We start from the raw sequence: 15,625 nt of genomic DNA, 5'->3' as shown, positions 1-15,625 counted from the left end.
AAGGATATCTCGCCGGTGGTGAATGTTAAGGAAGGAAACAGAAAGAGCAGCGAAGAAATTCAACAGATGCACTGCGAGAGCTACGTTTAGCTACTCAGTGAAAGAGAATGAATAAATTGAGAGGAAAATTAAGAGAGGAACAATGAGGCGAAATTAGAGAAGAGTATCGAGTGAAATAGTAAGCAGACATTTGAGAAAACAAGTTCTTGAAAGACAACGATTCTATACGGACGTAGGAAACATTGATGTGCGACAAGAGCAAAACAGAAGAAACAGACATTGCAGCTTGTCAAATAAAGCATTTAATTATGGTGCCAGTAAAGAGTGCATCAAACACCACTACGTTGTCATTGGCCACATGGCTCGAGTGTATTAGTTTTGCTGTGTTTGCAAATCCAGTAGACACCAGGAATGTGTTTCATAAGCGGAAAAATTCATTTAGCACCATTGGAAGTGCCTTCATAAGAATTATTTTATTACATGACTGTAGAAACCTAGGAATGAGAACATTTTCTATAAAATATGAGAGCGTACAATGCTTGATTTCAGATGACATAATTTGGGTGCTACTTTCACGAGCAGAGAAGTATATAAATTGTGTCTTGTGTTTTGAACTATCATTACCGTTACCAAACGAATCTTGTAAATTTTTGCCAGTTTACTTCATAGCCGACAAACAAACGGGATTCGAATAACTTTGCGCATGTAAAAGTGGATTGAGATGGGAAATCATTGAACAACTATAGAGGATTTTGAAGAAGTGCAATCAATAGTTCCACGTTTTCAAAACAGAACTGCATCCCATGGTATGCATTGAGTATAAAATTGTGAATCGAGACGATGAAAGACCGAGAACACATGAAAACAATTGGATATGAAAACCAAGCGAAGCAGTACAAAAAACTAATTTAAAATTTACAGTCTCTTGTGGTCATCAGTAGCAGATCATTTACTCTGTTGCTGGGACAGGTGAGAATATCTATCTATACCCCGTTTGAGAAACCCTCATAGCTTTCATCTAAACTGGAACGAGGGAACCAAGGTAAACCCCGATCGTGGTGGCCACACGAAGATTTGAGCTTCGCTCATCCATAGCTCGCCTCCATACTATTAAGTGCTCCACCTACCGAGTAGGTGCTTGTAGATGTAGAGGACGGGACACTGTCATGCACCGTTCTCCTGTGCACTGAAGCTGTCATATTGGTGCCCTGTTGAAAGATCGTGTTTAATTAGGGAAACAAACGTTAGAAATTATTGAATAATAAGTTAGAGATCGGTGGAAAAAAAACAGCAGAGACGTATCTGTTGACTACCGCACCGGTGGAAGAATGTGGTCCTTACAATACGGATACCATTTTTTTTTTTTTTTTTTTTTTTACAAATAATTTTCTACGTCACTGAGGAGATGCACCACTGTGCGGAACTTGGTATATTCCAGCTGTGATACATTACATTTTCATCACACACACTCTGTCTGCTCATCAGGCAGGAAGTCTCAGATTGCCTATGAACCTGATCTTTATCTTTGACGAACAATGTTTATATTTTACGAAGTTTAATAAAACTGTTGAACGTGCTAGACAATTAATGTGCTCTTAAGGTTTTGAACTCGTAACTGAAAAGAGTGAGACGCTAATCTCTGTGTACGCTTTGAGCTTTCCCTAGTTTCCCCAAACTACTCCAAGGAAATGATTTGATGTTTCTTAACATGAGATCACAGTTGAGGTCTTTCCTCTGTTGTTGCACACTGTGAAATAGTCGTCTACCCTGATGGTAGATAATAAAATTTCATTTTATCTCCTGTTAAGTGCTATTAAACATTACTCTCGCACTCAAGACGAACGGTTTATGAAGTTTTGGCCTTGCAGATTTCCGTGCTCACTTACAAAATCCAACGAGATGAAACAGTGACAAGAGGATTTACAGTTTGGAATACTTAGAAGAGGAATCACATTCTGGGTATTTGCAAACCTGAAGTAAACTTTAGATTGGTCCGGGAACTTGAAACTTGAAAAGATATGTCTCAATGCAGATTATGTATGCTTAGTCTGTATATGTTGGAATGTGTCTCAGAGACCCCAATGGACAGCATCGCAGGACACTTTCTGGAGGAAGTGGTACACTCGGAGCCAGAGGACAGTGACCTACTCCTGGTATAGCCGTACTATCGACAGAAAGGGAAAGCAACACTTTACATGAGGGTGTTTAGCATACAAGGCAGCAAAGATGTTACGACAACTGACGTACTATTCAAAACCTCCGCTACCAATCACACAGTGGGTATAGGTACCATTGGTCACTGAATGCCAGGTGGATATCTTCTGCAGGCTGAACTACGATGGAAACTAGTTAATATTTTGTAATATAATAACTTTTTGGTAGTCAAGTGGAACTTTAAGACATTACTTACGTGTTTCTTTTACAGTATGTGTGTCCTTGCATAGTGCAAATCAAGTGTGTGTGTGTGTGTGTGTGTGTGTGTGTGTGTACCTAGCGCTTGTGTGCTTTCCTATTCACTTAATTCATTTATAATAACTTCAGTAAACACACATTTTGAATTCTATAACTGTAGTAATCGATACAACCGCGATGTTAAACGACATAACACGAAATAATATACATTTTTGTCTTAGATCAAAACTGTCCATACGTATCTTGCTTATGGATAGTTTGGTTCGGAAGTGTCACTGTTCTCAAAGTGCAGCTATTGAGAAAACGCATTCCTTGATCAGGACGCACAAAATGCATCTCTGGCACTGACTGGACTATAGCCGCAGCGACGCAGCAAATACCACTGCGTATACGGATGAGCCGTCAAATCAGCGGGGAGTGGGGTTCCGCCTGCAGGGCCGCCAGCACAATATAACTTGGCGAGCTCCGCAGCAGTCACCACTCGCCTGGACGCCTCCACACGCTCGACAGCCGCGGAGATGGGCCCAAGCGCGGTAAGTCCGGCTGTTAATTCACCTTCTGTCAAGCTTGTGAATTTCCCATCTACATGATTCTCTCTCTTTCTTTGCACTCTCTCCCTCCTCTCTCTCCCTCCTCTCTCTTTCTCTCTCCATCTCTCTCTCACTCTTTCACACGCACACACACACACACACACACACACACACACACACACACACACACACATACTCTCTCTCTTAAGGTCGCACAAGGTCAAGGCCACTCGTACCGAGTGAAGAATAAAATGCTGTTGCGTGACATCAGCTCGTGACCTCGAGTGAAGAATAAAAATTTTGTAACGTGACATTTAACTCCATCTGCTTTCCTATAACTGAAATATAGCAGAATTAAGGCCTATAGTCGAATAAAAATGATCGTGAAGTAACTTGGTGTGTCTGATCGGTGGTCGTTACAGTTACAATAAGTATCATATAAAGTCTTTTGTCGTGTCTTTTAACAAACTCTCTGTCTTAGTGTAAGCTCTTAGTGTCATTATTAGTTAGGTTATGTACATAAACATATTTAAGAAAACAGCAAAACAGTGGCTGGTTACTGTTTTCGTCTTTGTAAGAATTAACCTACATTAATTGTACACAGCCACGGTCTGACCATGTCAGTTTTAGACAAAATAGCATTAAACATATTCAATCAGGGTATATAAAACGTATCTCTCCTCTGATTCCCTTCTGGATAACGTTAAGTAAAGTTTCCGACCCTTGCTGAATTCCTATATACAGATCCAGGACCTCGACTGGGTACCATTTCCATGAGCCATCTTTCTTTAATTTTCCAATAATACAAGGAAGATGGTCACTACTATCAAGGTGATACATCCTTAAAAGGCTAATATGCTTGTAAATTAACGAAAGTAGAAACTATTGAAGAACAAGTTGCTCAATAAGCTATAAAACCAACCAGACAATATGACCAGTAACATCAAAAGTGTCCCAAACAGGGCACTATTAATCGAAAAGTTTAACATTTGCGGGAAACATTATACGTTAACACATAAAAATACTTACAATCACATTTCCCAAAACAGAAGTTAATGTGTTGCCGTACGTTCTTTCCTTAATAGTCATCGATGTGAATATGTATAGTTTCAGTGAGGGCATAAATACACAGCGAAATGCTTCTAATGTCGTCACTGTGACTTTTGATGTTACACTGCTGCAGTGAACGTACGCCAAGAATTACGTAGCCTGCAAATGTGACGCCATTGTCTAACATGCATATCGCTCTAAACCGCAGTGTTTTACCGATGATGTCGTTAGAGACAGAAAGCAGTGCAAAGTGGTCAAGCATGAGAAAGGAAGTAGACATGTTACATTCAAAGGAAGCAGTCCCGTCAACAAAGGGAAATTTGGAGAAAAAGAGTAGTCGAAAATTTACGCACAGTGGTAGGATGGAATGTCGTTAACAACATATTAAAAGTCGTAATGAGTGTATAGTGAGTGGATGGGGGGGGGGGGGCAGGGGGGGGGGGACTTTAAAGGTAAGTTTCTTATGTTTTTCTTGAATAAATCGAAGACCGTGACTTCTAACGAATATGTTTCACAGTACAAAATTAAACTGTATTAAATTTCCTACATAAAAGGATCTTGCTCATTTTTTCTGGAGGACTAGTAGTTTCCACATTGGAGAGATAGTACAATTGTAGATTATCAAAAATAGTTTCCTAATTATGCGAAATTAATGTTGACTATTAAATAAAATTTGATAAGACCAAACACTGAATGGGTGAATCACATCTGAGTGAAATAGAACCTTATTAAAGAATAAACTGTGCTCCAGAATGTAACAGTGTGTAAGAGAGAGCTGGGGCGAGGGTGTGGAAGTTGGAAGCTTGAGGGAAGGTAGGTCAAAAGATTGTGGTCACGCACTTTCCTTCTTCATAGGTTAGCAAACTTAAAAGCGAGCAAACGATTTTTCAGTCTCTGCACAACGTACGTCACAAAAAGCCACTACAGGGAGTTTTACAAAGATATATCTACCCTTCCGCAGTTGGCCTTACGAGTTACTGGCGAAGCGGAGTGCAGACGTACCTGGAAGCATATATGAGTTACTAATAACACAGGTCGACAAATTTCGAATTCTTCTGACTAAATCGACTCCGCTGATAACGAATCCAAAGCCTTTTTCTCTACAGCACGGTAGGTTTTTCACCATCATCATTACCGACGTTATCGTTCAGATCTGTACCCAATGAAATCGGAAAGCAATTACAGGACGATGAAGGTGAAATGGAACAGTTAAATGGTTAAAAAAAAAAAAAAGAATCGTGAAGCAGAAGAAGCGAATGTTATGGTGAATACTTACTTCTGTTTACGTCTGGCCATGAATGAACGCTTAACATCCTTTCATTTGTGTGTCGCTTCTCCTTCAAGTGTGACGCACCAGCAATCGGACATCCCCTACGACCTTGATAACAATGTTCCAGAGTTTTTAGATCCTGACGGAACCATATTCCTCTGATATGTCAGCCAAATATTCTTGAAAATTGCCTAAGTGTGACATTAGAAAGTTTAGTTTTAGAGTGATTTTCATCATAACTGTTTAAGTAATTGTAACGTATCTTCCACTATTTCCTTATAATCAGACTGTTCATCCAGATCAAGGAAACGATAGACAACATTTTCTAAGCTTCTCCAAGCTTACTGTTCCATTTCGTCACTGTATTTTCAAACTACTCTTCAAACATCAACTTACGTATTTCCGGTCCAACAAATTCGGACTGCTCCTTCATTCTTTTCGATGAAACCAGTGTGTGGGAGCAAACGAATGATAACAATGGAGTCAGTCGTTTATCGTTCTATGTATAGTTTGGATTATTATTCATTTAACTTTTTCGAGTGAAAGCAGTCTGTTGGAGCAACCGAATGAAATCTTTCGCCACCGTTGTAGCTTTGCATATTGACTGAAAACAGACAGTAGTTTTTATGTCGGTTAAACCATTTATTCATTCTTTCAACTGAAACCATTCTCCAGTGTTTCAGCTGATTAAGCTACCGATTCATTCTTCTGAGTGAAATCAGCCTGCAGTATTTTCAAGAGTTGAACTAAACGCAGTGCTACATTACACGGTCAGGGGGTAGCCCTACCCCAGGGAAAAGTGAAGACAAACCCAAGTGGTAAATCTAACATAAGCGTTATAAATGCTTATTTAATAATGTTTTGGAGTAATTTTTTCTTTTCATCATTTAAAACTGTTGTGGATTAATTTGTTCAAGCTACCATTCACGCGAAACTAATTGAGTCGACGTATCACTAGGTAGGGCTGCCTTCATTAAAATTGCCGATCCCAGACAAAAACTTCGAAAAACCCGGACATCTAGGTCAAGTAGAATTTTTGTACCAGACACTCACGGTCTGTACGCGGGGAGCGGTGACATGAGAGGGACAATGTTTCCTCGCCTGCATTTCGGTGCTGACAACGCCATGAGAGAGGACTTAATTTCCTCGTTGGCATTTCAGTTGTCACAACGCCAGCGGGCGAGCGCCTCCTACAGGTAAACATATGTAAACTACACAAGCGAGTAACAACGGCTTAGAAAGCGTATTATAGAGACATTCATGTTCGAACGTGGAAGGAATATGAAAACAAATTAAATCACTTTCAATACAGCTCAATGAGAAGAGGCCACATAACATTTAAAATACCCAGTTGTTAGGCGGTCGGGGAGGCGTCACGGTGAATGCGGCTTCTCATTGTCTATGCAAAGAAGTATGGAAAACACAGGGTGTTCCAAAATGATTTTCACAACGTTCAGTACACATGTTTCAGAAATGGGAAGCGTTAGCAACGTGCGCTTTGCGGTATAATGTTCAAGCACACCAAAGTTTCTTGTAGCCGCTCACCAGAGTTCAGTGTGTCAAGGTGACTGTATTTCCTAGATCCAAATTAGGGACGCACTAAAAAATTGATATTGCGGGAAAGTTTCAGTTAAGTGTAATAAATGTAAACTGTTACTTTAATTTTTTACATTAATTTAAATTTATTAATACATTGTAAGATGAAAGAGGACGAGCAGACAAACTATTCACCAGTGCCGTAAATTTTCTTCAGCATCTTGTTAACAGAATCTTCCATCTGTTCTTGATACAACAACATTATAATAAATTAAAAGCACCAGTTTGCTTTTGTTCTACAATATTACTTCTGTTGTGTTAACCGGTTTTCGGGTTACAAGACCACCTTCACACATTTACTGAGTATTACCACCAAAAATGTTAGAATGTTCGCAAACAACATTGGAAGAGAAGTAACACGTCTAGACTGAAATAGAAAAATAAAGTAAGTAACATCTTTGACAGTGTGGTGGTAATGCAATGAAAAAGTAAAAATTGAACAGTACATAAATAACAATAGAGTAGACAGGAAAACCTTTAACACAAAACAGGAATAGCAAGCCTACATAACAGTTTCTATGAATAAACAAAACTAATAAAACAAAAGAAAATTGGTACTAGACAAGACTACATCAGGAGGTATGAAACATGGAGAGTGATACACAAATCAATTAAAAGAAGAGACAATTATCAGTGTAAGTACAGAATATGTAAGGAACTTAAGCAATATCTATAAGAAAAACAGAAATAAATGAATGCAAGAAAATGGAAGCGTTTGAGGGAATATACAGTAAATGCAATCTTTGAGAGTGTGGTGGTACTGCATTTTAACATTAACTGTGTAATGATTTGCATTAAATAATGAACAAAGTAAAATATGAATAATATTTGATGAGACAACTGCAAGGGGTGTTAAACATGGACAGTAATCCAAGTAGCAGTTAAAAGAAAGCCTTAAATATTGAAACTACAGTGTATATGGAATACAAAGACAACTTCAACAAAACAAAAGAACTCAATGAATACAGGAAAATGGGAATATGTAGGCAGAGACAGTGTAGGAAGTAATGAACAACAGAGATGGGAAGTGTTGAGCGGTGTCCGGTCATTTAGGATTAGATCTGGACTGTGAGCAAGATGTTTGTTAACTTCCAGGGCTTGCAGTAATTCCAATAGGGCATTGAGAAACCCCAAACACGTCCAGAATTGCTAAAGAGTTTCTTCAGGTGTTTTCAGACTTCCACTAGCTACCAAACTCCACAGACATGAACATTATTGAGCTGTTCAGAAGTGATCTCCACTCCTTCATACTCTTACGGATTTATGGACTGCCCTGACATTAGTCGACTCCATGCCACGTCTTGTTGCGACAGTTCTGCGTGCTCGCGGCAGCCCTACACGATATTAGGCAGGTGTACCAGTTTATTTGGCCCTTCAGTGTATTCTTTATACTGACATAAGTGAAATGAACTACACCTGGAGGATCGGTATAGTCTGTAAACTGAAGAACATTCGAAGTGGATGAACTTGCCTTTCACGGAAGAACGCTACAGCTAAGAATCAATTTTTTCTCTTGTAGAGTTGAACAATGTACTACGATTTACTAAAACGTGTCAGTACTATTTTCTTGCGTTAGTATTATTAGTAACTCATATATATACTCAGGAAGGATCGGTATAACCTTCTGAAACACCCAATGTTGCTTTTGGCGACGTAGTAGGTGAGAGATAATGGGGATTCGGCTGCTCTGTCCTCAGTTCGCAGACCTGCAGTTGAGGAATACGCATGAACACAACACGGTAACATCCCTGCCCTTGCGCTTCTACTTTCCACCCCTACCACTTCAGCCCGTCAAACGTGGAGAAAAAATTTCATTCTCAACACGGTTCTACTGCACTTGGATATGATACAAGTATTTCATGTTTGTTCTAAATCCACGTTATTTGACCATAAAGACTACATTAATACCGTTAAAAATGTGCGATTTTACCTTTCCTTGTAGCACGGAAATTATTAGTCCTAGAGAGAAAATGAATAGGAGATTTTTTGCAAGGAATTTAATGCAGCTCGTTATTGTACCGGCAACCAATTTCGCAAGAAGCTGACGTTTTCAAGTTATCCAGGAAAAAATGTAAGTAAGTGGCCTTCAGTCACCATCCTCCCAGCCCCGCACTCACATTCTCACCCCCCTCCCCATCAGAATTTTTATAGGATATTATTCTTGGCACAACACTATACCACTCCTGAAAACTACTGCTACTACAAGAATTTTCCCCCCTGTTCTTCCTTTTTTTGATCTTCGGTGACTGGGCTATCAGCTAGGTGTTTGCCTTAAACGATTCATGGGAGACTACCGAAAGTCTGTCCGCGGCTCGTGGTCTTGCGGTAGTGTTCTCGCTTCCCGCACGGGGTCCCGGGTTCGATTCCCGGCGGGGTCAGGGATTTTCTCTGCTTCGAGATGATTGGGTGTTGTGTGTTCAAATGGTTCAAATGGCTCTGAGCACTATGGGACTCAACTTCTGAGGTCATTAGTCCCCTAGAACTTAGAACTAGTTAAACCTAACTAACCTAAGGACATCACATACACCCATGCCCTAGGCAGGATTCGAACCTGCGACCGTAGCGGTCTCGCGGCTCCAGACTGCAGCGCCTAGAACCGCACGGTCGCTACGGCCGACTGGTGTTGTGTGTCTTTCATCATCACTTCATCCTCATTCACTCGCAAGTCGCCGTAGTGCCGTTAAAGAACTTGTGGAGCGGCGGCCGAACCGCCCTGCGAGGGGCATGGACAGGCAGACTAATGAATGTCGTGCTTCTCTGCCTTCACCGTATACTTACTGAGATACGGATTTAATCATCAGTATTGCCATAATTTAACGAAGTATAAAGTCGCTTTTCCGTTGAAACTATACTGAAACTTAAAATCATTTTGAAATTCTTAGTTGGCAATTGAAATTTATTGCGTCACTACCAAAGATTTTGGCTTTAGAGCCCATTTTCAAATGAGACAAATATTTATGCGTACGTATAGCGTAATAATAACTGTCTCGTAAAATGCGTCTGTATATACGATCTGTGGTTATATCTTTGCATAACTCAACATCGAAAACTGGTTAACGTGCCTATGTTAAACCGATAACGTAAACTTTCTTATCTGCATGTTTGCCATGTGGTGGTATTTTCGTAGGAATCAAGTCGTTGCCTATCGTACTTTATATGTCTGGAGTCTCACACATCCGCATTGTGCTTCATATCTGGCTGGTTTAAAGTTTAAATGAAAATGTTTATTTTCTGTGTTTGTTTCAGTTATGGACTACAATACTTTACACCAGACAGTTAATTTAGGCCGGTGATGACTATTTTCAAGACAGGAGCACAAACGATCCTTTTTACCAAATGAAATCTGTATCTCGAACGTGTACTCGAACCCAGAACCTTACCTTTCGGGAATAATTCTCATACCGACAGATCAGTGATAATTTCTTTTGTGTGTCATCATATAAAGACGGATTCTTTTTCGATTCTGATACTGCAAAAAAGAGATCAAGCAGTCTAAGATATAACTGCATTATTTTTTTCATTGCTTTTATACTGATAGGTTATGGAAGAACTTTACGATAAATTTAATAGTTTCCATGACTCAGGAGTAGGAACGTGAAAAACCGTAAACAATTTACTTTCCAGTAGGACTATGTGATAGTTCTATTGTTCATTGTCTCCCGTAGCAATGCTGTTCGTTTTTTATTTTACTCACTCTCCAGCAAGAGAATTCCAATATTTTCCTGGAGTTTAACTGTAGCTGAATGATACGAGAAAGGTAAAATATTCCTGACTAAGAAATCGTATATGGTGACCTTAATTACTTGGAAGAATTTTCTTTTTTTGAGCACATTGGTGTCTTTTCCCCGCAAAGTACGATTGTAGCTATCTAGAACACTCTGACGACTGCGTGTTCTGGTATTCTGGAGTTCTGGTATATCTAATCTTAAGGTGGCAGTGTGCTGTTGACTTTGTCGGCAATGCTGTGCTATATCTTTATTCTAGTAATAAGCTTGTCGTTATTGAGGATTTGGTTGTCTTTTAGACAGAACGCAACATTCTTGGTCTTAGTTATCTTATGTGATAGTAGGTGCAGGTTGATAGTAGTTTTATTAAACGAAAGAGTGGTGTGAGGAATAAAACTAAATACAAGAGTAGGGTAGTTAAAAGAGCACGTGTTCAAGGAAGTGGATATATAAACTATGCAAGAGAAAAAATCAAGCAGGGAAAAACAAGCGAGAAATACAATTGTAAGGAAGCATGCTTTTGCTAATGTTGATGTATTTCATCAATCATCTTTATTAGGTAAGTTTAATAATTTCAAGAGCAATGATATATATTTACAACGTCTCATCACCTGCAACAATGTAGAAAGACCTCGCCCGTCTAAAAATGTGTCACCCATCAGGAGTAGTCCCAGTTTTAAGTACTTCATCCTATTCAGTGATGAAAGGAGGAAGGTTTCCAGGTGGTATTTATACGTAGCTTTCCATGGTCTTATGTGTGACCGTAGATTCCGTCGTCTAAGAGTACTGTTTATAGCTCGCAATTTTCCAGCTGATTTAAGAGGACAAAATCCCACAGGAAATTTAAAATCTACCGACATTAAGATGGTTGTTCAATATAGTGAGCCTTTTCCAAGAAAACAGACTCACTCTTGCCTTAAGGTGAATAATTACCTTGGCACAAAGTAACGTCTGAAAATCATGATTCTGATGTGTAAGGGATAACATCCTGACGTAGCCGTTACATATTAGTACTATGTTAAATACATCAAAAAGCATTTTCACCTCAGTTTTTGGAGGCATCAGGTTGATACCTGCTGTACATGCGAAGTTCTGGAACAGGAACTGAAGTCCCCATTCTTTAGTGAGAAGGCAAAGATGGTTGCTGAAGCAGGATCAATAATTCACAAAAGAAGAGATTGAAAAATTTCCAATACTCTTCAGGCTTCAATGAACCTGTGCAAAGAAAGGGAGGTTCTGGCTGTTGTAACACTTGACTGATATCCTGGTGTTTCATTTACGACAGTTAACACTCAAAGTTTTTGAAATTCATAATGCAAAATCAGGAGAAGGTCATTTTCACCTCCATGATGAAAGCCAGGGTAACAAAGGACCAAATGAATTAGCTTCTTTTCTTCTGCATTACATAGGTAACAGCATCCCGAAGTATGTGAATGAACTGCACCTCTCTAGTGATAACAAATCACACCATAATAAGGCATTTATAGAGCGTTTTGATAAATTGCAGCACTTCTTTCCTCCGGGCGAATATCGTTTTTCTCCCCAATCACCGTGGTTTAGTGCTGTGAAGAGACGTTTGCCAAAGTATATCGAATTTATCTTCCAGAAGAAATATGTGAGATAACAGTAAAATGGAATCACCCTGGTAAGTTGATGGTTATTACGATAGGTGCTGAAGACGTAATTAACTTTAAGGATAGATGGGCTCCTCTATATAAGAAGGTAGTAAATTCACTGTAAAGCGAACATATTTCAGGAGACAACCGTAGTGTATTCCAGATATCAACATTAAGGCATTTCCTCTGCATCCGGGTGTAGAATTAGCATCACCATTCATCAACACAGCGGTGAAACGTACATTAATAATGCGGGGTACTGGGAAGCGAAAGGCGTGTTTACCGCAAACAAGGGCATACAACAGACAGCTGTCAATCACTGAAGGTAAACATGCTGACCTGAAGAAGTCCTGCAGTGTATTCCTGAAGAATATCGCCAACTTTACATTGAAATTTTGGAGAATCTTTGACAATTTGACGTAATCGTCTTCAATCTTGCATTTGCATTGCTAGGTCATAATATCATAAGATTATTTTTGTTGAGTAATTTTTTAAAAAATTTTAGGTTCCTCAAATTAACGTTTATGTTAAAGGAAACATGTTACTAATCTCATACATTTCTGTAAGTTCGCTATATACATCAGTTCTTGCACGTTTCATTGCTTTTGAAAGTAAAATTATTATTAAGTTGACTACAATAGCACGATTTCACGAGCATTTGAGTTAGTTTTAGAAAAAAATAAAACTTCATTCTCTTTGATAACTGTTTTGGTTGGGTCTGTTAGGAACTGGAGATTATATTCTATGTTAAATTTCTCACTTAACTATACTCTTTAAAAGGGATGAAGCATCTTTTGATACGTGTTAAACATTCTCTTAAAAATAGTTTTATAAGTTTCCTGAAAAATACGCATTTTGGAATTACGCTGTTTCTAAAATAAGCACTTCAGTTACTCTCCACGTACAGGAAGACCTTCGGGGTCTGATGAAGCTCGTTTAAACGCATTCATTGGGTATCGCATGCTCTAAGACAAAATCACAACAATCAGTAAGTGGCCATATATGTATCTCTGCTTGCTCGTCATCAATTAAATCGTGAACAACACTGACCATTCCTATCCTTTACCGTTAGTGGTAACGAGAATTGGTGTCTTTATGCTAATATAAGGAAAAACAAGGTACAGTTGAATCCAAACAAAGCAGCAAGTCCCCGTAAGACCCGCACAGACCCATAAAAGACAATGTTATGCGTCTGGTGGAATGACAGTGTAGTGTACTGCGAACTGTTTGCCCGATGTGTAACCATTACTGCTGACATTTATCGTAAACAACTAAAACGTGTTTCCGATTCTACCCAAGAAGAACGACCAGGTAGACTGTGTGAAGTGGTGATACCCCACGATAACGCTCGCCGGCAATCTACTAGACTGAGCTTGGTTGAAAAGTCACTCCGCACCCACTTTATTCACCTGATCTTGAGCCTTCAGATTTTCACGTTTTCCGCTCTCTGTCGAGCAACTCTCAAGGAACTTCGTTTCCGGATGAAAACACGATCCGAACATGACGAGTTCTTCGCCTCTAAATCACAGGCTTTCTATAGTCACGGAATTGAAAAGTTACCCGTAGCGTTTGGAAACTGTAGTAAATAGTGGAAGGAGAATATATAATTTTGTTATGTGTATTTGTTTTGTTAACGTATGGAAAAACTCTACGAATTTATGCTCCAACCCACAGCTTTGATCCAGTGGGACCATGAACTTCCATATATCCCAAGCAAAACTCAGTGTTTTTTTCTCTAAATGACTGATAAATTTTCTTTATTCATTCACAAGATATTTGGGGATTTTCAGCCAATTCAGTTGAGCTAAACGATTCGATGGAAAACTGTCTGGAAGGCGGTTCATTAGATCTTGAGTGGATATGTGACGACAAAAAGGGACTCATTCAAGCGGACTAAGGCCATCAAAAAAGACTGTAATTGTTTCAGGCAGTGCTGATTCATTGTTCTTTACATTTCATGTCTTTTATATGTCGCTGCCGTTCACCTGTTATTAACGTGTAGATACGTCTTCATATTGCTGCAGCTGTTACGAACCCTTTGGAACCGTGGATTGCCAATATATCCCTATTAAGGGGATCCATACAAATTATACATGTATGTACATGCATACGTGCCAGATCTCCTCCTAAATCACTAATCCGATTTCAGTCAAACTTCGTACACATATAATTTACTATCTGAAAACAATCACTGTGGACGTAAGAATCGTCCCCCTTTTAAAGCGGTTTGGGGTGCAAAAACAGAGTAGCTCATGACTCGAAAATACCCTTACTTTACTCGTACAGTATTTGAGAATGGGTGGAGTTAGAAACCTGTAACAAAACTTTACGACACTTTTTTTCGCTGGCGACCCCCTCCTCCACCTCCCCCCCCCCCCCCAAAAAAAATGATGACAAGGAAAATCTTTAACCCTTACTTCATTTTCGAAGTTAATGCAATAAAGCTGCCACATGAAACATGCGTTTTAATTTATTACTTCTATATTACAGACTGCATTCGTGACATATTTTGCAGGCAGTGTTCACATTATCCGCCGAATGAACCACAAAAATTAATTCATTATTCAACACATGGTTCGGAAGATATGGCGTCAAACCCTGATATGCGAGATAAAACTGCCGCATCATGCATGACCTTGTCAGTGTGTAGGAGTTATGTTGACGAGTTGCGCAACCGATTGATCTGACAAGTACCCTTTGGCTCCTGCACGAAGCAATTTCCACCCCACATTATTACAGAGGTCAGACAGACACACCTAACGTACCAGACAGAAATATCTGAAAACTTTCAGCAATAAATATCTTCTGGAGTCGTCTGCTGTAAGGAAAAGACACAAAAATATTCTATTTTCTTACGTTACTAGTGGGCTACTAGGGTACTGGAGTATTGCTAGTTAGTGTAAGAAAAACATTAACGAACAGAAAATATTATTTATTTAAGAAAAATCAAATGAAACTTTTATTTATAAACTAATACAGAAATTTCCCTCCCCCTGTGAACCATGGACCTTGCCGTTGGTGGGGAGGCTTGCGTGCCTCAGCGATACTGACAGCCGTATCGTAGGTGCAACCACAACGGAGGGGTATCTGTTGAGAGGCCATACAAACGTGTGGTTCCTGAAGAGGGGCAGCAGCCTTTTCAGTAGTTGCAGCGGCAACACTCTGGATGATTGACTGATCTGGCCTTGTAACACTAACCAAAACGATCTTGCTGTGCTGGTACTGCGAACGGCTGAAAGCAAGGGGAAACTACAGCCGTAATTTTTCCCGAGGGCATGCAGCTTTACTGTATGGTTAAATGATGATGGCGTCCTCTTGGGTAAAATATTCCGGAGGTAAAATAGTCCCCCATACGGATCTCCGGGCGGGGACCACTCAAGAGGGCGTCGTCATCAGGAGAAAGAAAACTGGCGTTCTACGGATCGG

At 39.6% G+C, this 15,625-nt stretch overlaps 1 protein-coding gene across 1 annotated transcript in view; it reads left to right on the top strand.

The window, feature by feature from the left end:
• Nucleotides 1-2,828: 2,828 nt before the first annotated feature.
• Nucleotides 2,829-15,625, top strand: part of LOC124711254 (flexible cuticle protein 12-like) — a 34,481-nt gene continuing 21,684 nt past the window's right edge. The window contains exon 1 of the mRNA XM_047241225.1: nt 2,829-2,945. Coding sequence (XP_047097181.1) covers nt 2,931-2,945 — 15 coding nt within the window. The 5' untranslated portion in view covers nt 2,829-2,930. The remainder of the gene's footprint in view (nt 2,946-15,625) is intronic.

The sequence above is a fragment of the Schistocerca piceifrons genome, chromosome 8 (assembly GCF_021461385.2).
Source record: "Schistocerca piceifrons isolate TAMUIC-IGC-003096 chromosome 8, iqSchPice1.1, whole genome shotgun sequence".
Classification (NCBI taxonomy): domain Eukaryota; kingdom Metazoa; phylum Arthropoda; class Insecta; order Orthoptera; family Acrididae; genus Schistocerca; species Schistocerca piceifrons.
Note: the sequence above shows the minus strand (reverse complement) of the source record. Positions and strands in the feature narration are given on the sequence as shown.